The 25,252-nt window shown below is 46.3% G+C and overlaps 1 protein-coding gene across 1 annotated transcript; it reads right to left on the bottom strand.

Annotated features, from left to right (window-relative positions):
- Positions 1–314: 314 nt before the first annotated feature.
- Positions 315–22,592, bottom strand: LOC114602944 (trypsin-3-like). The gene is made up of 6 exons (XM_028741675.2): positions 22,538–22,592; positions 14,205–14,315; positions 5,311–5,470; positions 3,614–3,755; positions 1,597–1,863; positions 315–464 (listed from the first exon to the last, which is right to left on the bottom strand). Exons 1-6 carry the CDS (start codon positions 22,590–22,592, stop codon positions 315–317), a joined length of 885 nt encoding a protein of 294 aa, XP_028597508.1.
- Positions 22,593–25,252: the final 2,660 nt, after the last annotated feature.

Below are 25,252 nucleotides of genomic sequence, written 5' to 3'. Positions count from 1 at the left end.
GGAAGGATAATAGTTAAATCAATATATCCTCTCCTACTATCCACCACATTCCCACACTCAACTCCTGAGAGGGTCTGTAGAGAAGGAGGTCCTCCTTCAGATATTCAGGACCTAAATTAATGGTGTGTTTTACAACTGAAGTAATGCACACTGGACATTTAAAGTGCTGTGGGGCAGAGAAAGAAGATGATTAATCCCAGGGTCTGAAGTTACTTAAATATGTAACTCAACAAAACAAGTCATTTGTGTTGTGATATATATACATATATATTCTACGAATTGGTTATTTGATCATCAGGGACCAAACGGCAGGTTTATTTCTTGAAGATGGTCTTGTAAATCCATTTTTGGAAGTTGGAGACAGCCGTGTAGACACCTGGGTATCTGGGGCTGGCGCAGCTGTGGCCCCAGGAAACGATCCCAAAAACACGCCCTTCACACACTAAGGGGCCCCCAGAATCGCCCTGGTGGGAGAAAGAATGGGGGGGGTGGAAACACAGTGAAGAGAATTAGCATTAAAGCTTTGTCAAAGCAGCTGCTAATATCCATTGGTTGTTTATATTAAAAAGCAAACTACATTTTAAAAAAGTAATTTCACAAAGCTCTTTTAAAGTCTCGACCCATCCCCAGCTGGTCCCTGTTGGAAGCATAACACTCAAAAGGAAGAGTGGCATGTTTTAGGATCCAGTTGCTGGAATAGCCAGACAGGTTTCTTGGGAGCAGCTCCTAGGTATGGGCCATTAAGGTAACAAAGGAAGTGGCTGTTTGCCAGAGGACAAATGGGTGGGCCCCCTCTCTCAACTAGCCTCTGAAAGGCACAGAGTGGGGGTGATTCAATCAACACAGCCACCATTCTGGAACAACAGGACAACAGGAAAGTACAGTGCAGGGTGGGGCGAACCCTCTTTCATATCCAAAAACCCAGGGGTGGCATGGAGTGTCCAGCCTATTGGCAGAGAGGGGATGTGGCTAGGGAGAGTCTCAAGGGCCAGATAAAGAGAGCTAGAGGGCCATATTTGGCTGTCAGGCTTGAGAACATAAGGAGAGTCTGCAAGATCAGGCCAATGGACCAGCTAGTCTAGCCTCCTAGACTAGAGTGTGGATCAGCTAATCTAGCCTCCTAGAGCCAGTGTGGTGTAGTGGTTAAGAGCAGTAGACTTGTAATCTGGGGAACCGGGTTCGCTTCCCTGCTCCTCCACATGCAGCTGCTGGGTGACCTTGGGCTAGTCACACTTCTCTGAAGTCTCTCAGCCCCACTCACCTCACAGAGTGTTTGTTGTGGGGGAGGAAGGGAAAGGAGAATGTTAGCCGCTTTGAGACTCCTTCGGGTAGTGATAAAGCGGGATATCAAATCCAAACTCTTCTTCTTCTTCCTGTTCTCACAGAAGCCACCCAGATGCCTGCAGGAAACCCGTAAGCAGGATTCGAACCCAAGAGCCCTCTCTCCTCCTGTGGTTTCCAGCAACTGCTATTCAGGAAGTGTTACTGCCTCTGACTGAGATCCCAACCCCGTCCTCCCTGTGCTAAGCTGATCAGTTTTCCGAAGAGGCATTTAGTCTTCCGAACTTCCTCTGATAAACGGACACCGGTGTTTACCTGGCAGGCATCTTTCCCCCCGGTGTTGAACCCGGCGCAGATCATGTTCCTGGTGATGTACCCGGCGTACGAAGAGGAGCTGTTGCACTTCCACGTGGAGATGATGGGGAGGTGGACGCTGCGCAGAGTGTCCGACGTCCTGCCCCCGATGGGAGTGGTGTAACCCCAACCAGAGACTTGGCAGAAACGTCCGTCCCGGACCGTGGCTCCTTGCTGGGGAAGAGGCACGATGGAGACAAAGGGGCTGTAGGCCACCGGCCGGTTCAGCTGTTTCGAGACATCAAGGGATGGGGGTGGGGGCAGGTCACTTATCCATCAATTCAATCTCACCCGGATGCAAACCCTCCAGTTTGGGCCGGTGGTGCCAATGGTTGGCATGCTCAGGTGTATGCAAAGAACCCACACCTGAGCAGCAGCTCCATTGACCTCTTTCATCATTGCAACATTCTCACACAGTTGCCATTTGTTCAAGCCCAGACACTGGTGCAGCATCAGACAAAGAAGGATTGGCAGGTTCCACTGCCTGATTGCTCATTGACTTTTTTTTAATTTTTATTTTTAAATGGTATTTATTGAGTTTCCATTTTATAACATATAAAAACAATCTTTGTTTTTTCACATAAACTCAAGCTCATTTGAGCTCATCGACTTCCCCCCTTCCCACCCGATGGTTACTTTATTTATTTGCTATCTCATCACATTTCTAATTTCCCCCCTTTCCCATTGTCCTATTTAATTTATCTGTAAAAAGGTAAAATTTTCATCCTTATAAGCCTTTTCAAATCATTCCTGCCAATGTTGTTAACTGTTTACAATTGTCCTTCAAATATTGTATAAATTTCCCCCAATCTTTTTGGAAAGCTTGATCTCGCTGGGTTTGGATTTTCCCGGTCAGCTTCGCCATATTCCATCATCTTCGTCTGCCACTCTTCAATTGTTGGTAACTCCTGTTGTTTCCATTTTGGGGCTATTAAAATTTTTGCTGCAGTGGTTGCATGCATAAATAATTTTTGATCTCTTTTAGGAATTTCTTCCCCTACTATACCCAGTAAAAACACTTCTGGTTTTTTTAAAAGTGTGTGTGTGTGTGTATTATTATATATCAAATCTCAGAAGGTTTTCATGTCCACCACATATGGTAACAATTTCCTTCTTTTTCTTTACATTTCCAACATTCCTTGTTTTTCATTTTATACATTTTAGCAAGTTTTGTTGGCGTTAACTACCGCCTATACATCATTTTCATAATATTTTCTTTCAATGCACTGCAGGCTGTAAATTTAATGCTTGCTCATTGACTCTTTGCCCAGCACTGATGCGTTGAATTGTTTTTTGAAACAGAAGTTATACTGTTACATACAGCCTGATACGATGCGTGTGTCGTTACCAGCAAGCAAGCTGGCAAAAACCATGTGGAGGCAGAAGAAGAGGAACAGCTGTGATAACGAGGGTATTATAGATTTAGGAGGGGACCCCCCCAAAAAAACTGTAGAAATGAATAAATGCTAGGATTTTGATTCATTGGCATATTGACGCAGACCTGGCCAGGACGCCTTCTGGGCTTCACGAGGCCAGGAAAGCTGAGATACATGTGGATTTGTTTACATGTGCACATGCACCTTTTGTGATCTACCATGCTTGCACAAAACTAAAAATAAGTGATGCCTCACTCCAACGTAGGTAAGGATTTGGAGCTGTTCACATGAAAGGCTGCCCATTGTTTCATTTCCTCCCCCTTCCCTCCCCAGCTCAACAGCTTGGATTTCCTAAAAAAAAGCTGAACAACTTTGCCTGCCCTTCCCAAAAATCCTGGCTATGCCCATGGCTGGTGTCTCTCCGTTTTCTTTGTTTTTCAGTGCCCCATATAACTGCAGTTTTAAAAAGTCACCGTTTTCAAAGATCTGGTCGGCAGGCTGTGGATCCTGGCCCACCTGGGCATCCCCTCCATAATTGCAGCTGAAACTTTCCCTTCCTTTCAATCCTGACCCCGTTCTGACACCCAGGAAGATTTTGTTACCTTGATAAGCATGATGTCTGCATTTTTGGAAGTGGCGCTGTAGTCCGGATGGACCACCATGCGGGCAGGTCGGAAGATCTGTTCCGTGCCTTCAAATGTGGAAAGAGAATATTCCCCGGCTACGATCAGCATCTGGTGGATTCTAAAAGAGGAGCAAGAAAACAGGATGAGGGTGGATTTATCGCAAACATGTCAGATTTGGGTTAGGCAGGGGTCTATTATGCAGGATTGTCAGATCTTGATATGTCTCTGGGCTTACCGCAGCTGTAGTAACCTCTCCAGAACCATATAAGACAGTAGTTAATTTGTAGGAAGAGCTTTGCTGTAAAACTGGCAACAGGGGGAGAAATCTGGCTAAAAGCTGTCCACTGCCCCTTTTCTTGGGTTTCCTCCTCTATCCACCTGCTGCTTCATGCTCCTTTCCCATTAAATTGCTACTCTACAAAATTTTCCTTCAGCCACTGATACAGAAAAAATAGGGGTGGTTGGCTTTTGCTGCCCAACTCCCCAAGGGACTGAGTCTCCTAAGTCCATGATCGGACAGAGATGAATAGATGGAGGCAGGATGCAATGAAAGCAAGGCAGATCTTTATACTACTATTACTAATAATAATTTATTATTTATACCCTGCCCATCTGGCTGGGCTTCCCCAGCCACTCTGGGCTGCTTCCAACAAAATATTAAAATACAGCAATCCATCAAACATTAAAAGATTCCCTAAACAGGGCTGCCTTCAGATGTCTTCTAAAAGTCTGCTGGTTGTTTTTCTCTTTGACATCTGGTGGCAGGGTGTTCCACAGGGCAGGTGCCATTACTGAGAAGACTCTCTGCCGGGTTCCCTGGACCTCAGTGTCTGGGTAGAACAATGGGGGTGGAGACGCTCCTTCAGGTATACTGGGCCGAGGCCATTTAGGGCTTTAAAGGTCAGCACCAACACTTTGAATTGTGCTCAGAAACATAGTGGGAGCCAATGTAGGTCTTTCAAGACCAGTGTTATGTGGTCTTTGCAGCCGCTCCCAATCACCAGTCTAGCTGCCGCATTCTGGATTAGTTGTAGTTTCCAGGTCACCTTCAAAGGTATTCCCACATAGAACACATTTCAGTAGTCCAAGCGAGAGATAACCGGAGCGTGCACCACTCTGGCGAGACAGTCTGCAGGCAGATAGGGTCTCAGCCTGCATACCAGATGGAGCTGGTAAACAGCTGCCCTGGACACAGAAATGATCTGCGCCTCCATGGACAGCTGTGAGTCCAAAATGACTCCCAGGTTGCGCACCTGGTCCTTTAGGGACACAGTTTCCCCATTCAGGACCAGGGAGTCCTCCACACCTGCCTGCCTCCTGTCCCTCAGAAACAGTACTTCTGTCTTATCAGGATTCAACCTCAATCTGTTAGCCGCCACCCATCCTCCAACCGCCTCCAGGCACTCACACAGGACCTTCACCACCTTCACTTTATTTTTCTGTTGCAACAGAATTCCCTCCCCACCTAGCAAGGAGGCAAGAGAGACCCAGAACCAAGAAGAAATATCTCTTTCTGCTTTGGATTTCGAACCTTTGACGTGCTTTTGAGTTTGTGCAACGTTTCCAAATCAGTGCTGCCTATTTCTGACCGGCTCCCACCGACCTGTTTGATGCAGGATGCCCGATGGATGGACCTGGAGTGCGTCCAGATGTTCTGCAGTGTGCCTCCTTACCCTGTTTTGCAGTGGGCGGCGGTCAGGACCCAGTTCCGACTGATGAGGGCTCCTCCACAGAAATGGTAGCCTGTATTCCTCTTCAGAGAGACCAGGTACTTGGAAGAGTGGGGTGAAACTATGTAGCCCCCAATGATGCGTTGGGAGTCGCTCGCGCCATCTGCAGAGCAGAGGGGAAGAACTGTCATACAATTTTCAGAATCTCTGAGGGGGCAAAAATCTATACACGGGACCCAGCTCCAACTGAAGGCTCCTCCAAATGTACTCTTTTAACTGTACATTTATTACAGTTTGTGTACCTTTATGTGTGATCATTTCAACACAGCTTGGACCTCGCAAAAGCAGATGTAGGGTTGTTGCGCCCAACGCCAGTCCTACTCAGAGTAGACCAGTGTTTTTTTTCTTGGGGGAGGTACTCAGGGGTGCGCTTACCCTTAAACATTTGTGAATCTTTGTACTTTTATCCATTTACTGCATTTATTTCCCCCGATTTGAACTATAAAATGGGGGTTTTCTTGAGTCAAAATGAGAGTACCCCCTAAACATTTAATTTTTTTATATAGAAAAAAAGCACTGGAATAGACCCAGTGAAAATAATGGACATGACCCACTTAGGCCTGGTGACTTCAGTGGGTTAACTCTGAGTGGGACCCATTCTGCTTTGTTTCCAATTAGCGCACACCCAATAACTTCCTGCTCTGATCTTTTTAATACCACAATTGTTCCATTTTAGGGTTTTTCTTTGTCTTGTCCTGTATTTGTTGCACTTTTGCAAGATGGCCTCTCCTGACTGGGCAAAAGACTGGGCAAACGTCACTGGTCAACTGGTGTAAAGCAAAATGATGTGTGGGCAGCCCGGTATAAATCTGCTACTAGTGCATTATTATTGTGTCCGTAACATGTTGCAGAATACACGCAACAGCCACCAGTTTGAAGGGACCCCTAGTCTAACCTAGAAGTTTTTATAAGGGTCAGATAGAACCACATGACCTGCTCTGACCTATCATTGTTGAGGCTCCCTAGAGACGTAACTGCAACTGCAACAGATTGTTGCAGCGTGAAGTGCTGCTACTGCTCAGTGTTTCAGCCACTCAGCCAGGCCCTCCCTAGCGTTACTGTTCGCCTCGCTCCCTACCCCCATGCTCATTGAGCATGCTTGGTCCTAACTGGGCTGCTGGGGGTGGAGGAGGTGCCCTATCCTTAATTCCTCCTACCCTTGCAATCTTTTCTGGACTTCTGCAAACATCGGGATTTCACACTTGGGCATGGTGGTGCTGTTTTCATCCCATAAGCCAGGAGTTTTCATCCTTTTTGGGTCCGCGGCTCCCTTGACCAACTACATTCTTTCTGCAGCACCCTTGTGGGGCCCAGTTATGTCACCCTGTTATGTACTGAGTTGAATAGGATCCAAAATGCAGCAGTCTGATTGGTCCTAGAACAATAGGATCCAAAATGCAGCAGTCTGATTGGTCCTAGAACAATGCAGCAGTATGATTGGTCCGCAGGAGCCACCCAATCCAGCTCCAGGTGGAAGTGAATCCACAACAACCTGATTGGCCTACAGAAGAATCCCAGAATTAGCCAATCACGTGCAGCCCACTATGTAAATAATGTACAGTATATACCGTAAAGCAGATATTGTGGGGGAACTTCCATTCCTCCTCACCACTATGAGCTGAATAAAGAGCATGAAATCCACTCTTGACTCCGAGTATATTTCACACCCCTTGCCTGCAGAGCTGGCAGCCCCTCACCCCTTTTCAAACACCCTCCCTTGTGGAGTGTTCCCCCAGCCTCCTCTCTTCTCCCCTCTGCTTAAAAAGCAGAGACATCACCTTGCCAACAAAGGTCCGTATAGTTAAAGCTATGGTTTTCCCAGTAGTGATGTATGGAAGTGAGAGCTGGACCATAAAAAAGGCTGATCGCCAAAGAATTGATGCTTTTGAATTATGGTGCTGAGGGAGACTCCCATGGACTGCAAGAAGATCAAACCTCTCCATTCTGAAGGAAATCAGTCCTGAGTGCTCACTGGAAGGACAGATCCTGAAGCTGAGGCTCCAATACTTTGGCCACCTCATGAGAAGACTCCCTGGAAAAGACCCTGATGTTGGGAAAGATGGAGGGCACAAGGAGAAGGGGACGACAGAGGATGAGATGGTTGGATAGTGTTCTCGAAGCTACCAGCATGAGTTTGACCAAACTGCGGGAGGCAGTGGAAGACAGAAGTGCCTGGCGTGCTCTGGTCCATGGGGTCACGAAGAGTCGGACACGACTAAATGACTAAAGAACAACAACAACAAAGGGTGCCATGGCACACTGGTTGAAGACCACACTTGGAGAATGAGCTCACACTTAGCATATAGGACAGGAAGCTGTTAATAGATAGCCTTTGAGACGCCTCCTCTGACCATCACTGATTACTACATCAGCCGTTGCCTCATTCATTCGCTCAGTTTTCAGAGAGAATACAAGGCAGCATTGCTGGCGAATCCATTTTATTCCAGTGTTTTCTGTGTCATTCTCCAGTCTTTCCTCAGACTTGATTCATGATGATTCACTGCACTGCACCCCACCATTAAAATACAATTTCAGCAGCAGACTGTGAATGTGCTGGTGAGGTTTCTCCCTCCTACTGGCCCTTTAATTAGTCATTTCCTGTTCTCGGTATGTGCCTGCTTTAAAAAGAAAAGAAAATACTGAAAGGCTACCAGTTCCCAATCTCTCTTTTCCACGAATGCCTTGCCATTTAAAGATAATGTTCTTTCTTTTAAAAATCAATTGGCTTTCTGCAGGCAATAGAAGATCTGATTGTTCCAGCAAGTTTTTACTGCTGTGAACATTTTATTACTAAACTCTTACTGCCAATTTTACTGCTGCTTACTTTATGCTCAATTTTATTGGGCTAAAAATTTAAAAGGTTTTATTCTGTTTTCTTCTTTTTTTAAAAAAAAAAATTCTGCTATTCTAACTGTTTTGCTCTTCCTACTCTTTTTTAAAAGTGGGGCGGGAACCACTTCCCTAATCTGGTTCTGGAGTCAAATATAACCCCAGTTAAAAAGGCGAAACAAACATTTAGATATGCTTGATAATGGTACCAATATTTTGGGTAAAAATGAAACTGAATTAAGGATGGCTGTTTTGAAAACTGGAATTCAACCATAACAGTATGTTCTGCATCCTGGAAGGGGAAACTTTGCTAGTTTCCTCTCATTATTCAGAGGGGGAAATGATGAGAATCACTCCGACAGGAGGAAGCGATGGGCATTCAACGGATGGCTTTGAAAGATGGTTTGACAAAGTCATGGAAGAGAAGGCTATCCATAACTACATTATGCCTCCAGGGTCAGAGGCAGTAATGCCATCGGATACCAGTTGCTGGAAATTCCAGGAGGGGAGAGTACAGCATTCCTCAAGCTCTGCTCACACGCTTCCCCCAGGCATCTGGTTGGCCACTGTGAAGTCTAGATGGGCCACTGGCCTGAACCAGCATGCCCTTCTTGAGTTCTGAGGAAACCTCCCTCCCATGGGATTTACTTCTACTTAGACAACACTCAGGGACGCGGGTGGTGCTGTGGGTTAAACCACAGAGCCTAGGGCTTGCCGATCAGAAGGTCGGCGGTTCGAATCCCTGCGACAGGGTGAGCTCCCGTTGTTCGGTCCCTGCTCCTGCCAACCTAGCAGTTCGAAAGCATGTCAAAGTGCAAGTAGATAAATAGGTACCACTCTGGGGGGAAGGTAAACGGCATTTCCGTGCACTGCTCTGGTTCACCAGAAGCGGCTTTTTCATGCTGGCCACATGACCCAGAAGCTGTACACCGGCCCCCTCGGCCAATAAAGCGAGATGAGCGCAGCAACCCCAGAGTCGGTCACGACTGGACCTAATGGTCAGGGGTCCCTTTACCTTTACCTAGAGAACACTCAGAATCTTGACTGTTATGTACTAAGCTTGGATCCTAGAACAATAGGCAAGTAGGATCCTAGAATGCAACAAGTGATTGGCCTGCAGGAAAAGACCAATCAGGCTCCAGGAGGGAAGCAGAATCAGCCAATCAGATGGGACTCATTGTGTAAATAATGTATATAAAAGCCTGAGGTTTGGGGGGCAATTCAGTCACTGTTTTACAAGCTGCAATAAAGAGCATAAAATCACTACAGGACTCTGAGTATGTTTCATTGACCAAAGAGATAGACGTTACCAGATAAAGTAAAACGATCTCAAAGGTCATGTGCAGGGGTCAGCAAACTTTTTCAGCAGGGGGCCAGTCCACTGTCGCTCAGACCTTGTGGGGGGCCGGACTATAATTTGGAAAAAATATATGAATGAATTCCCATGCCCCACAAATAAACCAGAGATGCAGCTTAAATAAAAGCACACATTCTACTCATGTAAAAAAATCAGGCAAGCCCCACAAATAACCCAGAGATGCATTTTAAATAAAAGGACACATTCTACTCATGTAAAAACACGCTGATTCCCGGACCGTCCGCAGGTCGGATTTAGAAGGCAATTGGGCCGGATCCAGCCCCTGGGCCTTGGTTTGCCTACCCATGGTCATGTGGAACCACAGTTTTAATTTTCCTTCCAGCTGATTGCGAAAAGGCGACACCTGAGCAGCGCAGTCCTTCTGTGGAGGCAACCAGTGACACCTCTTTTAAATGCACATTTAAGAGTTGCCTTTTTGAAATATGAGTGTACCGTTTTTCAAAAGAAAAACGACTGGAAATTGGAAGAGGAGACTTGTCAGGAAGCAAGAACATCCAAATTTATGTTCTCTGGAGTGGAGATAATTGCTCTGTTATGCAGTGTCACTTTAGTTCAAGGGGGGGGGGTTAAAGTGCTTTAAAAAAAATAACAGGTAATGTGACTTCTTAATCTGCATGTTCTTACACATGCTTAGAATCACAGAACTGTAGAGTTGGAAGGGACCCTAAGGATCATGTGGTCCAGCCCCCTGCAATGCAGGAGTCTCAACTACTAGATCATACATGACAGATGACCATCCAACCTCTGCTTAAAAGCCTCCAAGGAAGGAGATTCCACAACCTCCCGAGGGAGACCATTCCACTGTCAAACAGCATTTACTGTCAGAAAGTTCTTCCTGATGTTTCGCTGGGATCTCCTTTCTTGTAACTTGAATCCATTGATTTTGATCCTACCCTCCAGAGCAGAAGAAAACAAGCTTGCTCCATCTTCCATGTGGCAGCCCTTTAGATATTTGAAGATGGCTATTGTGGCACTGTGGGTTAAACCACAGAGCCTAGGACTTGCCGATCAGAAGGTCGGCGGTTCGAATCCCCGCGACGGGGTGAGCTCCCATTGCTCGGCCCCTGCTCCTGCCAACCTAGCAGTTCGAAAGCACGTCAAAGTGCAAGTAGATAAATAGGTACTGCTCCGGCGGGAAGGTAAACGGCGTTTCTGTGTGCTGCTCTGGTTCGCCAGAAGCGGCTTAGTCATGCTGGCCACATGACCCGGAAGCTGTACGCCAGCTCCCTCGGCCAATAAAGCGAGATGAGCGCCGCAACCCCAGAGTTGGTCATGACAGGACCTAATGGTCAGGGGTCCTTTTACCTTTATTATATCTCCTCCCAGTCTCCTCTTCTCCAGGCAAAACACCCCCAACTCCCTCAACCATTCCTCATCAGGCTTGGTTTCCAGACCCCTTGATCATCTTGGTTGCCCTCCTCTGTGCATGTTCCAGCTTGTCAATATCCTTCTTAAACTGTGGTGCCCAGAAGTGGACACAGGACTCCAGGTGTGGTCTGACCAAGGCGGAATAGAGCGGGGCTATGACTTCCCTTGATCTGGACACTAGACCTCTGCGGATACAGCCTATAATTGCATTAGTTTTTTTCTTTTCTTTTGCTGGCAGTGAATCCCATTGAACACAGTGGGGCTTTGTTCAGGGAAAGCATGCTCACCATTACAGTGCCTATAAATGAAGCTGATTTGCCAGAGGTTATTTGTTTAATTTACACAAGCTGCAAAATCCCAATTTCCTTGGCAGAGAATCTGCATCGCCTTGGTGCGAAATGCCCTACAGCTCTGCAGCACAGCAGATGCTTTGCTTGCAAAAAGTCTCCTTCATCCTTTTTTTTAAAAAAATATTTAAAGGATCAGCGAGCTAGCAGGTTGATTGACAGCCCCTCGGCTTGGTTGCTCAAAGGCCTGCTGCCAGTCAGAGCAGGGAGTACTTAGGTTACATGGTGTCTACATTGGTGTATACATTGAGGGCTGCTGCCCATTGGGACTGGTAGGGTTGTTGCAAGAATTTATGTATAGGTTGGGGGGGGGTGCCCCTCTAGCAGATATCATGCACATGCAGCCCACTACCAAAACCAGCACAATCACTTTTGTGACTTTTGTGATTTGTCCCCACAAAACACTTCATCACAGTTTCTTCCTATCTATTCAAAGGGCCTTTGCTGCACGATGCCAAATGCAAGAATTCATTGATAAATGTATCTATGTACTGGCTCACAGGGGAAACTTCAGAAATTCATATAGACATGTGAGCTCAGCTACTCAGCAGCCCCTCTGCCTGAGTGATAATCCCTGGCATCCTGATACCTGAGTGCCAGACAGGTAGCCATTCCAGAAATAACAAACCCAGATGAAGACAAAAGGGTGTGATTAACTTGGCTGGTAAACAGGGAAATGTAAATATCTTTTTTGTTACACTTGATGGGTGTTTGGTGGAGGGCAAGGAGAACCATGGGGCAGGGTCAAGGATGCTCAGATTACTGCCACCAGACCTCCCCTTTCATGATGTATGAGTGATGTAGTTTGGGGGGGTGTAACATGGGGATTAGCAGCTAATAAAAGTTTGGGTGCTCTTTCGTTCGGGGCTTCCATCTTGTTCTACCTTGTGGCAGGTGGGAGTCCTGTCCTGACAGTCTTCAGTAAAGACCAAGCCTACTGGCTGCTGTTTTGCTCTGGTATTCCTGGCTGGTGTCCTTGTTTTTTGTCCAAGGGAGCCCTCAGATTTCTCCGTTAACAATGGGGTCAAATGTGGCCCTCTAAGGCTCTCTATCTGGACCCTAGGACCCTCCCCAAACTGTCCTGTCCTGACAGTCTTCAGTAAAGACCAAGCCTACTGGCTGCTGTTTTGCTCTGGTATTCCTGGCTGGTGTCCTTGTTTTTTTGTCCAAGGGAGCCCTCAGATTTCTCCATTAACAACAGGGTGGAAGGCAGGGAAGCCAAACAGTAGGTGGAATCAGAGCCGATGACAGGTGGAGGCACATCAGTATATTTTCGTCCGCATCCTTCTCCTCCCTGAGGAGTTTTACATTAAAACTAAGGAGGAAGAAGCTGAAAGCCAGGGACACACCCCTGGGCAAGGGCAGAGTGGGGTGGCTGAGAGCAGACAGGAGTTGGTGGGGCAGTGCCACATCTGCCCTAATAGATCAACCTGTACTGGGTGTCAGGCCAAATCAATAGAACTCAGAGGCCAGCTACTAGCTTGAGCTGATGGCCAACCCTCCTCCTTCTGCAACTGGTGGTTGCATCCAATCCCACTTGCTTTAAGACATTAGCAGTAGAGAGTTTAGTTCTCTCTGCTCTCCGCTCCCTTCTCTGGCAAGGAGCGTCATAGCGGAGGTGGATATCCCTCTAAGGACAACCTCCGACGGATCAGCTATTCAGCTCTCCTCTTCTCCCTGACAATAGCGAAACAAAGGCCATATATTATTCATTTAGGTTTTCTCGAAGGGGAAGTCGAGGAATGAGCAGCAGAAGCCCTGATTGTTTTTCACAGGGTTTCTTAATTATTTGCATCCTGAAGAAAGGGACAGCAAGCCATAGAACAGCAGTGGGAGACTGTTTTCAGCCGGAGAGCCGCATTCCCTTCAGGGCAGCTTTCCAGGGGCCACATGCCAGGAGCGGATGGGGCCAGAGGCAAAAGCGAGCAGAGCAATGAATGTGCATTTTCTCTTTATGCACTAAGCTAGTTTCATCACAAACCCCTATGCTGTGGGAATTTACAGCCAAATCCAACAATGCATGTTTGCTAAATAAGGATATGAAGGGGTTAAGACTCACAGAGCTCCTGATTACTAGAGAAGGCACTGTGTGATGTCACTTCCCTTGAGTTCTCTGATGTGGGAAAAGTCAAAAGCATCTAATCTTATCTACTTCTCCCTGCCATAGAACTCATTCTCTCTTTTCCACTATGCCTCCAAGGCAGATAGATATCTGTCTGGTCTCCGCTTCAGCAGAGACTCCATTTTTTAACTCAACTATGTATTTTGTAATCTAGAAGTAGAGTTTGCCGGCCTTCCTTTCATTACTTTTAATGTTGGAATTGAGGGCAAGACTTTTATGTGAGTGAAACACTATTTTTATGCTTGATTTACAGTCTGTTGCACGGTTCTTTTCTTAAGAGTGGGGAAAAGAAAAATCCAGTCTGCTTCCACAGCCTGGATAAATAAAAATAAGGTTACACAGCCTGCTTCCAAAGTTTCCACTCTAATGTTGCCAGGCATGATGTTTTGAACAGCTAACTAATTGTTTTAAATGCTAAACTGATTACTTTAAACGTTCTGCTCACACACGAGTAATGGGGGGATGAACAGTAAATATATACCTACAAAATCCATCCAACATGTTCTGCATTCAGGCAAGCAAAAAGGTGTACCAGAGAAACTGCAGACAGGCTAACACACTCAAGGAGGGTGTGAACTATGGTTGTGGAGGGGTGTTACCTGGGAAGAGCCCAAGGATCAGATATGAAAGCCAGGAAGGCAGTATCTGGCCTCTGGGCCTGCAGGTCATCTCCCAATCTATTCTTTCTTGGACAACATTCTGAAAGCAGCACCTGGAAAGATTTTCGGGCCTATAATCAATGCTGGTCCTCCCATCCCACTACAAAAGCCATATGATGCTGGTACTCCCATACCTGGCCACACCTGTACATTCTCATCACTGCCAAAGGAGCCTCCGGTTGCCTCATCACTCCTGGAGACATGCTCAGGGTCGCCAGCTTTTGAACTGATCTGTGGAGCCGTCCCTGGAACAAGAGTGCAGCTGTTACTGGCCCCCTGAATTGCCGTCTCAATTTCTTACAGATTATCAATGGGTGGGGAAGGAGCGGTTTTGCATAAAATTTGCAGATACTCATTTTTAGGTGGATATATCCAGGTTTAGAAAGAATGGCTATAATTTAAAAAGAAGCACAAGGCATTACAGTGCTCTCATCATAGTGGGAGTGTGCAGGTGGCCTAGAGATTAGGGGGGGAAATCTAATGCACTTCTCATTTAAAGCTGAAACCATAAAATTCACACTTTCCAAAATAATATGAGAACCAAAACACAGTGATCCGTCGAAGGTTGCACATAACTGATTTATTATTATTATTATTATTTTTGCAATGCAAGTTCTCCACTCAAATAATGTTTACCAAAATACATGTTTTACAAACAAACAAAAAATACCGGTGTGCATAAAAATAAATATATTAGTGAAAGCAATGTACAAAAATGCATTTGGTCATGACAAATTGCTTGCAAAAATGTGTACCTGGGTCAAAACTGCGTACTAAATTGTGCTGCTTAAGAGAAATTTACACTAGAAAGCTGAAGAATTTTCATGAGGAGTGTGTGTGTGTGTGTGTGTGTGTGTGTGTGTGTGTGTAACTAAATTTAAGATGGAAAAATCTGAGGGTCCGAGAAGACCAAAATGGACTGATCCTTTCCTCCTTATTCCCACAGCAGCCAGCTGCACTGATTGGCTGCATGCTTTCCTCCGGGATTTAGCAAAACAATGTGCAGCTTAACAAACTGCAGCTTCCAGAATTCTTTGGGGGAGGCTATGACTGTTTAAACTAAGTCATAAACCAGTATGTAAATCGAAACACAGCTATCCTTTGAAAGCTTTACGTCTCTGAATTTTGCAATGCAGTTCTCCAACAAAATAACACCTACCAAAAAATTGTATATTACAAGAAACTTGCACTAAAAGGCTGATAAATTCTTTTTAGGTCTCCCCCCCCCCTAAGGCTGACGTAGAAATGTGGATGGGACGAGGGTGGCGCTGTGGGTTAAACCACAGAGCCTCGGACTTGCCGATCAGAAGGTTTGCTGTTTGAATCCCCGCGACGGGGTGAGCTCCCGTTGCTCGGTCCCTGCTCCTGCCAACCTAGCAATTTGAAAGCATGTCAAAATGCAAGTAGATAAATAGGTACCACTCCGGCGGGAAGGTAAACGGCGTTTCCATGCGCTGCTCTGATTCGCCAGAAGCGGCTTAGTCATGCTGGCCACATGACCCGGAAGCTGCACGCCGGCTCCCTCAGCCAATAAAGCAAAATGAGCGCCGCAACCCCAGAGTCGGCCACGACTGGACCTAATGGTCAGGGGTCCCTTTACCTTTACCTTTACAAAGGTGGATAAGCTGAACTAAGGATGGAAAAATGCAAAGCTAGAAATGGAAAAATAGGTCCATCCTTGCTGATAAATATGTCTGGCTGGAATGTTGGCAAGTTGGCAAAACAATTACCGGTAAATGTCACCTGGGTTTGGCAAATCCCCCATATTGAGGAGACCATTCCAGCACCAGCACCCCTGGTTCCAAAGCAGATTGGGTGCAGCGCACACTAAGCAAGCAACAATCCCGTCTGTGGCAAGTTACTCACCAATCAATGGGAAGAGGAACAGCAGGAGTTTCATCCCTTGCACTAGCTGCCTGTCCCCACTAAACCGTCCGCTGAAAGGGAGCTGCCCGCAGGACAGGCACTCAGTGAATCACCTCTTCCTCTGGGCATCCCGGTTCTTCTTTCAGTTGCCATGACAACCCCCATCCCCATGAGAACAGTGGGTCATTCACCTAAGAGGTCCTTCAGGGACGCCAGCACCTGGTTGACTTCCCTTCACCTTACGTTCTTCTCAGCTTCCTCTCCCAGCCCCTTCGCATTGGGATGAGGTGAAGGGCACCCAGATACTGCCTTTTGCCAGCTTGGACAATGTTCCTCTTTCTTGGCCAGCTCCCCAGGCCGGCGGCACGAGAGACTCTTCCTAAAAGGAGCTTCCATCTCTCACCGCCTGGCACGCGGCGTTGTGGATCCTGCCAGGAGAGATCGCTGACAGCGCAGAAGGAAGAGGATCCAGCTTCTCGGTGCAGATGCTCTGTGGAAATCCTTGGGGAAACGATGAACCTCGACCCCGCTTGAGGGGCAGAGCGCCTGTGCCTCGCACACAAGCGGAACCAAGCTCAGCATCTCTGTTGAAAAGAGATCAGGTGGCGTTCTCTTCCTGGTGTTTAATCCTGGATTAGATGGACCATTGCTTTTGCTCCTTATAAAAGCAGTGCCATGTGCTTTGATGAGCCTGTAGTTAAAGGGCAACACACACCATGGTGAACATCAACTTGGATGGCTTTAAGAGAGGATTAGGCAAATCCATGGAGGACAAGTCTGCTGCTAGACACAACGGCTGTCTTTGCTGTTGGGTGCAGCATGGCTCTCAAGGCCTCTTGCTGGAATATGCAGGTGGCCAGCTGTCCTGAGGTCCTGTGTGTGTGTTTCGCACTGGTACCTGGCTTTCCACTGAGAGAACAGGATCTGGAGTAGACGGGCCTTTGGCCTGGTCCAGCAGCTTCTCCTTATGTCCTTAACACGCAGGAGGTCCCAGGTTCAGTCCCTGGCATCTCCAGTTAGAAGCATGAGGTATCAGGTGAGGAGAAGGAGTCATTGCCCAAGAAGATTCTGGGGAGACGCTATCCATCACAGTAGACCATGATATATAATGAGTTGAAAAAATGTTTAAAATGTTTTCTATAAAAACAACAACCCTGAAGTCTTCCTTTTAGGAATTCTAGGTGCCGAAATCCCAAGGACATTATAGTTCATGCGTACAGTTTATAATAATTTGAGTTATTCTAAGTTACCATGCATATGCAGGTCATCGTTTCAATAATTAATTGGCAGTTTATGAAGCATTTCTGTATCCTTCTGCTGTGCTGAAGAAGAATTCCACGAAACAGCGGGTGTATCCAGAATCACTGTTCACTACGTCTGTTTGCACATTTTGTGACTTTCAGAGATTTACAAGATTTCTGTTTATTTGGTTTTGCAGAGAGCGCATATTTCATGTGTTTCATACTGGTCAATGTTATGTATAGATTATATAAAGAGTTTATATTGACATCGCATTACAGTGGTACCTCAGGTTACATACGCTTCAGGTTACATATGCTTCAGTTACAGACTCCGCTAACCCAGAAATAGTACCTCGGGTTAAGAACTTTGCTTCAGGATGAGAACAGAAATTGTGTTCCGGCGGCGCAGCAGCAGCAGGAGGCCCCATTAGCTAAAGTGGTACCTCAGGTTAAGAACAGTTTCAGGTTAAGAACGGACCTCCGGAATAAATTAAGTACTTAACCCAAGGTACCACTGTATGGGACTTGGTCATCGTGTTGCCTTTGGATATTACTGAAATCCCAAGGGAGCAGAAAAGACTGTTTATGTATGTGACCACGGCTGTGTGGATGTTATTGGCCCAGAAATGGAAAGAAGCTAAAGTCCCTACCAGAGAAGAAGTGGCAGATCGAGTTGATGGATTATGCCGAAATGTCTAAAATGACTAGAAGAATCAGAAATCAGGAAGACCAAAATTTTAATAAGGAATGGGGAAACTTTATAATTTATCTTAAAATTATAAACAGTTGTAACTGTAAAATTGTAAACAGTTAAAATTGTTAGTAGGATTGGAATAACACTTGTAGTTTAATGGTGAGTTTTGGACACAATGGAGATGTAAATGATTTGGATTATTATTAAAGATGCAGGAGGAAATGACTAACAATAGGACCCACAAAGGGGAGGAGGGAAGTCCAGGCGATTCTCTGGAATCATGTTTCTATGGTGTATGCTGGATATGTGATTGTAAAGACATTAATCTGAAAAACCAAATAAATAAATTTATACAATAGATCTAGAAGAAACAAAATATCTGGCCTGGTCTGAGGAAGCTTCCAATGTTTAAATCGCCATGTTATGGTGCCATCGTCCACGAAATTGGTTTCCCCCCTTGCACCGACTCCCCCCCACACACACACCATTACTACTTCCCAAGCTCATCCAGAATCCAGGTACCCTTGAGGGTTTTTTCCTGGCATCTGCAAATGTCTGAGTGCCCCCCTCATTGCTCCATGAACTCTGACCTTTGTCACCCTTGAAAAGGAAGGACCAGAAGTTGGAAAAGTGAAACTACCATCTCCTCTTGTTGCTAATGTTGTTGTTAGATTTCTTACCCACACTGGGGTAAGAACACCATGAACCGCTGGGGCATGCTACCACAATATAAAAATACAGTATTCAGACAAGTTCAAACTTATTGCAATTAAGGAGTAGGGTAAGTCCTAGGAAGCATGTCAAGGCATAAAAGGGTGCTAGACTCACCTCTGTGGGGAGGGAAATCAATAGCTCCTACAAAGAATGTCCTCTCCTAGGCCACCTGCCAGAGAATTTTTGGGGGTGGTGGAACTACCAAGAGGGCCCCTCTGTCAGGAGTTCAGCCTACACTCGAGCAGGACCCTGGCAGAGACAAATGCCCGACTGGCATGTTCTCTCCCTCCTGGTCGATTGTTCAGGAGCTTCATAAGCCTTCTTCAGCCCGAACATCACAGCGACCAATGCCAACCAACACCGGCACACTTAGGGATCTGCAGAGTTTGCGCATCATGCATGACAGACCTCAGCAACTCAGCATTTTGGCTAATCTACTTTACAGCAGTACCTTGGGTTAAGAACTTAATTCGTTCTGGAGGTCTGTTCTTAACCCGAAACTGTTCTTAACCTGAAGCACCACTTTAGCTAATGGGGCCTTCTGCTGCTGCTGCACCGCCACTGCACGATTTCTGTTCTTATCCTGAAGCAAAGTGCTTAACCCGAGGTAATATTTCTGGGTTAGCGGAGTCTGTAACCTGAAGCGTATGTAATCTGAAGCATATGTAACCCAAGGTACCACTGTATTTATATATAAACACACACAGAGCACTGCAATATGGCTCCCTCAACGGGCAAAGCCCCCGGGCCGGATCTAGTCCCTGCTGAGGCTATTGTTGCGCAACCGAGGTGGTGGGCTGAAATTCTGGCCAAAGTCTTTGACGCAATTCTACGGGGCTTATCCCTAGGTCATGGAAGGAGGCCGTGATCGTGCCAGTCCATAAAAAGGGTCCCCCTGCTGACCCGGAGAACTATCGGAACATCAGCCTTTTGTCTATCATCGGGAAAATCTATGCAAAATTTTTGCTGTCTAAGCTGTCCCATTGGGCAAACGACTCAAATTTGATTGGCCATGAGCAAGCGGGCTTTAGGAACAATTATTCGACCTCTGACCATATGGTAATTATGTATCATCTTGCCAGAAAATATTCTGCCCCGAGGCGGGGGCGCCTATGTGTCGCTTTCATAGACCTAAAGGCCGCCTTCGACAGTATCCCAAGAAACTGTCTATGGAAGAAACTAGAGAGATGGGGCATAGATAGAAGACTGTTATGGCTCATAACCCAATTACACCACGGGTCGTCGGCTAGAGTGAGACTCACACCTGCGGGAAACCTATCCAACAAGGTCCCAATAAATAGAGGTGTGCGCCAAGGCTGCATTTTGGCCCCACTCCTCTTCAACCTGTTTATTAGCGATATGAAGCTCTTTCTGAATGAGTCTCAAGCCAACATTCATGCCCCCCGCCTAGCCGATTTTCGCTGCCCTTTGCTCCTATATGCCGATGATGCAGCGATCCTTTCCTACTCTAGAGTCGGTTTATGCAGAGCTCTAAAGATTTTTGCGGCTTATTGCAAACTCAACCATCTGACAATTAATCATGGGAAATCTAAAGTCCTGGTCTTTACCAGGTCTCGGAAAACTTACAGCTGGAAGTTAGATGGAGTCCAATTAGAACAGGTTTTCAAATTTAAATACCTGGGAGTCTTTTTTCACTACAACCTAAGCTGGAAGCCACAGATACAGTATTTACTAAACAAAGGGAAAACAATACTTTATGCTCTACTCCAATTTTTTGCGGCTGACGGAGCCTCCCACATCCCCTCTGCATTGAAGGTATACCACGCAAAAGTGGTTTCCACCCTCTGCTATGCTGCCCCGCTCTGGGCCCCTGGGTCCAATTTAACATCGCTGGAGACATTGCAGAATCAGTTTCTCCGTCGCCTCCTGAAACTCCCCATGTGTGTGAGCAACGCAGCCATACGTCTGGAGTTAAGGATTGCAACATTGGAGACTGTCATCTGGAAGCGAGTCTTTGGCTATTGGCTGTCCAGCTGGCATAGGCTCCCCGACCATTACCTTTTTCAGTGCCTCTGGCGGGACGAATTTGTTAATCCGTGGGTAGGAAAAATCCATGCCAAACTTCTGAGCATCGGAATTTCCCCAGCGGACTCCCTAAAGATGAACTTACGCTCAGCTAAAAGCCTTATTGAGCAAAGATTAGCAGACATTGAAAATCAACACAACCTTGCCAGAGGTGGGGGTGTCTGCTCCCCCAGGTATCACGGAATAACCCCACCACTTGACCTTCCATCATACATGTCATCTCTTTCATCAGTACCACACCGACTTACATTTATTTGTGCAAGGTTCAATGTCCTTCCATCGAACCTGCTGAGCCACAGATTTTCCAAGGGTTTGGTGTCTCCGCTATGCGTGTGTGACGGGAAAACTGTTGAATCTCTTCCACATATAATGTTCAACTGTCCCTTACATAGCATAGCCAGGACTAAATTCCTGGGTCCTGCTTTACTGCGCTTGGTTGGCAGGCCTGTTGAGTCACACGCCGCACTGCTTTTGCAGGATACAGATCCTTCTGTTACTCTGCAGGTGGCGAGATTCCTGAATGCGGTTATCTCACACGCAAAAACCACCAAAAAACAACAACAACATCAAAATCTAATCGGACAGTTATGATGAGAGTGCATGTTGGATCTCGTCTTCAGTTTTCCTTTTTCTGTGAACCGTCCCTTGGAGCTCTCCGGGCCCCATCCTGTTATTTGGCTCTGCCCAATGACCCACCCTTGCATCGCAGTGTTCACCTTCTGTTGTCAGATATTTCGGTTTTTAAGCCTTTGTGCTTTTTTATGTTTGTACATATTTTATGGGCTAATAGCCGTAAATAAATGAATGAAATGAATGAATGGCTCCCTCTCTAGCATCAGACAGCAAAGAGAATAGTCCCACTTCACGGAACACAGTAACACAAACATCCTGTCTCCGTCACTTCCCACTCTGTGGAGTCAAAACATATACCGTCATGTGAAAGACACAAATCCCATGACTGCAATCATGGAGCAGGAATTCTAACACCCTCTGCCAATCTTAGCACTCAAGAGGGTCTGTAGGGAGGGAGGCAATCTTTCACCTTGAATTGGGCCTGGAAATGAACTGGCAACCGATGCTTTTAGAACAGGGGTTATTTGAGTTGTACATGGAACTCGAGTCAGTAACCTGGCTGCTGCCTCTTGAACCAGCTGAAGTTTCCAAGTCATCTTCCAGGGCAGTCCCATGTAGAGAGTGTTGCAATAATCCTATCTGGAAGTTACCAGAGCATGGAGTGCAATTTACGTGGCAAGAATCACAATCTGGAAGCAAAGCCGACTTGGCACCCTCGGAAAGGATTTGTTTGGAATTTCCCTTACTGCAACACAGCCATTAAACACTCAGAAGCCCCGAGATCTCTCTACAAGTCCCTCCGAGCTGCGGATGTTTCCAGTTTCCATTTAATTTAGGAAGACGCTCTTTATGGTCCTAAGTAAAATATTGGTTCTTGGTTGCTCGATCAATAAATCCTCTCCGCGGATAAGCAAACCAAGGCAAAAGCTAACAGGGAAGCGCTCGGTTCTTCATATTCTGCTTGTTTCAGCTCAGTGGAGGAGAAAAAGAGAAGGGGAGAAACAGAGATCACACAACTGGGCAGCCCTTGCTTATTTGGTGTGTTGATTGGCTGTAAGGAAGATGGGGTCTTTTGGCAACTCCACCTCTTTTTGGAAAGAGGACCCTGAAGATGTGGAGACAGATCTGGGTGGCTGAGATAGCCAGCAGGCTAGGAATTTATATGACCCTGAGAATGCCTGAAATTATAATATCTGGTACAGAGGTGAGAACCTCAAGTGTGTGCGTCTATAATACCCTCCAGGGCTCATTATCTCTGCCCGCAGCTCCAAAATCCTTCGCTGTTCCTTGACAGCTCCAAAATCCGTCGCTTGGGAGGGGACCGCTCAGCCACCTGGGCACACCTGCAGCATCTCGCCTTTCCTGTGCTGCGTCAGCTCCTCTGCCATGCCCAGACTGCCCCCCGTACACAGGGAGCATCCCGTATCACCGCCACAAGAAGATGCTGCTTGCTGAGTGGTGCCATGGCAGCCGTCCAACCTGGCTGGATAATGAAGGCAGCCTTTGTTCTCGGCCTCCAAGGCCAAAGGAAGCAGCACTTAATCCACCACGAGGCCTTGGAGAGGCCAAAGCCAACACGGTCCTGTTTTGCCCTCTGTGTACTGAAATAAAAAAAATTCAAGGTCTTATATAATAAATGTTCATAAATGTACCAAGCAAACACGTACATAACTATATAAGCCACATGTCTGAAGCAGCACAGTAAAACAGCTCTGAAACCATTTTGACTCCCAAACTGACCAAATGTTTTCCCTGCAAATGGGAGGGGGAGAGAGCCTCCCCATTGTCTTTTTGTTCACAAATCCTGTCTTAAGGGTATGTCTGTGTATGAATATGGTAAGCCTGTGACCTGGCTCAGAAACTAAGTATTTGTCATTATAAAAGACTGGCCAGGCTCCCCAGGGTATCCAATCAAGTGACCATTAACAGGTCTGCCAGACAGGAGGTAAACAATGCACTCAGATTTCTGTTGTAGACCGCCCTTTCTGTGATGTAGGTATGATGTATCTGTGGGGTGGTCTTGAGCTACACCCCTTTCTGTGATGTATGTATGATGTATCTGTGGGGTGGTCTTGGACTCCAGGGCAGTTTAAAAGGTCTATATAAGGGCGAGCACACCTTTGTTCTGGGTCCTCCTCCTTTCCTGCATGTGAGGAGAGCACCCTGTTGCAACAGTTCAATAAAGATCAGGCTTACGAGCTGCTTTGCTTCTCAATATTCTCTGGTTGGCCTCTGTTATTTTCTCCGACCGATGGAGAACCTACAAAGGACTCTATAAGGGCTCTTGTATCCCCCATAAGGGAATAAGGGCAGATTTTCATTTATTACAGTACAAACCCCTCCTAGGACAGGCAGCAGGGCAGTGAGGTAATTTTAGACTCTGGGAATAATGGTCTTACGGGGGGGGGGTGAGGGGAGGCGAGGGTAGCCATGCCTCCTGCTGTATGGGCTGTCCTCTATTTGGAAGTGTTTGAAAGGCTGCCAGAAGACAGTTTATTTCAGGTCTACCTGGCCTTTATGATACTCACCCAGACAACACCCCTTAACCAGGCACTCCCTCTTTCCCTGGCCATGCCTCTCACTGGCCTTGTTTCACAACCTCCTTGAGTGTTTTTGCCCAGCTGCGATGTGTCCCTGAACTCTTGATTCTTGGAGGTTTCTAGCAGAGGTTGGGTGGCCATCTGCCAGGGATCCTCTGGTTGAGATTCCTGCAGGGAGGTTGACTAGATTGCTCTTGGGGTCTCTCCAACTCTACAATTCTATGGATAATTTTTATTTATTTTTAAACAATTCATAGCATTTTTTGGAGGATCATCTAGTCCAACCCCCTGCAATGCAGGAATATGCAGCTGTCTAGGGTTGTCATATGTCCGGATTTCCCCAGACATTTTCTGGGACTCCAATGACAGAATTAGCATCCAGGCGAGAGCTTGGAAAATTGGCAAAATTTCCCCAAAAAACTGAACACCTTTTTTTGTGTCTAGATTTTTACTTCTTGAAATATGGCAGCCCTACAGCTGTCCCACATGGGGATCAAACCTGCAATCTTGGTGGTGTCAGCACCAGTCTAACCAACTGAGCTATGCTACAGTTGCTACAATGATGCTACAATGAAGGTAGCCAAAAAGCATTTCAGAAAGTGAGTAATCTCGATAGCTATAGAATATGAAAGAAAAACGTGAGTGAAGCGTAGAATTTCTTGTTTATTGTGTGTGTGTGTGTGTGTGTGTTTATATAGTGCAAATAAATACAATATAGCATGGCAGTGTGCAACAATATATACAATAAAATAGAAAACACCATAGAAAACAGTTTTAAAATGATCATTAAAATGACTAGTTGATTAAAAAAAATTCAATAGTTGCATAGGCCTCCTTGGATCAAAAGGTCTTCAAGAGGTGCCTGAAAATAAAAAGTGAGACCTGCAGGTATCAGGCAGTATACAAATTTAATAAATATAAATAATAAAATTAAGTGAGGGTGTCTGCCAAATGTTTGCTGGAATGGCGCACAGCAAAATGCCTGACTCCTGGTGGAGGCCCTCTGAACACCTGTGGCCCTCCAGATAGGGAGACATGGAGCTGCCTTATACAAAGTCAGACTATTGGTCTATCTGGCTTAGAGACTGGCAGTGGCTCTCTGGGGTTGCAGGCAGGGGACATTCCCCATCCTACCAGGAGAAGCCGTTGGGGATTGAACCTGGGACCTTCTGCATGCAGGGCAAATGCTCCACCACTGAGCTATGGCCCTTCTCTTTAAACAGCGGTGTTTTTGTCTTGCTTCTGCAAATGAGGGAAGGTGGGAAACAAAACTTGGAAGAAGGAAGGAGATCTGGCAGCTCTGCCTGCGGCAATGGTATCATTAAAGATAAAAATAGACCCCCAGGATTGCAGCTTGGCGGACAAGCGAGTCCTACTCCCAAGAAAGGCGTTGCCCAGCCTCCTTTGCAGAGGAAACTGCTTTGTACCAGGTCAGACTGTTTCTCCGCTAAGTTCTGTATTTTCAATACTGACTTGTAGCAGCAGTCCGGGGTTTCAGGTAGGAAGCC

This window comes from Podarcis muralis, chromosome 7 (assembly GCF_964188315.1).
Source record: "Podarcis muralis chromosome 7, rPodMur119.hap1.1, whole genome shotgun sequence".
NCBI lineage: Eukaryota > Metazoa > Chordata > Lepidosauria > Squamata > Lacertidae > Podarcis > Podarcis muralis.
This window is presented reverse-complemented; position numbering and strand designations above follow the sequence as displayed.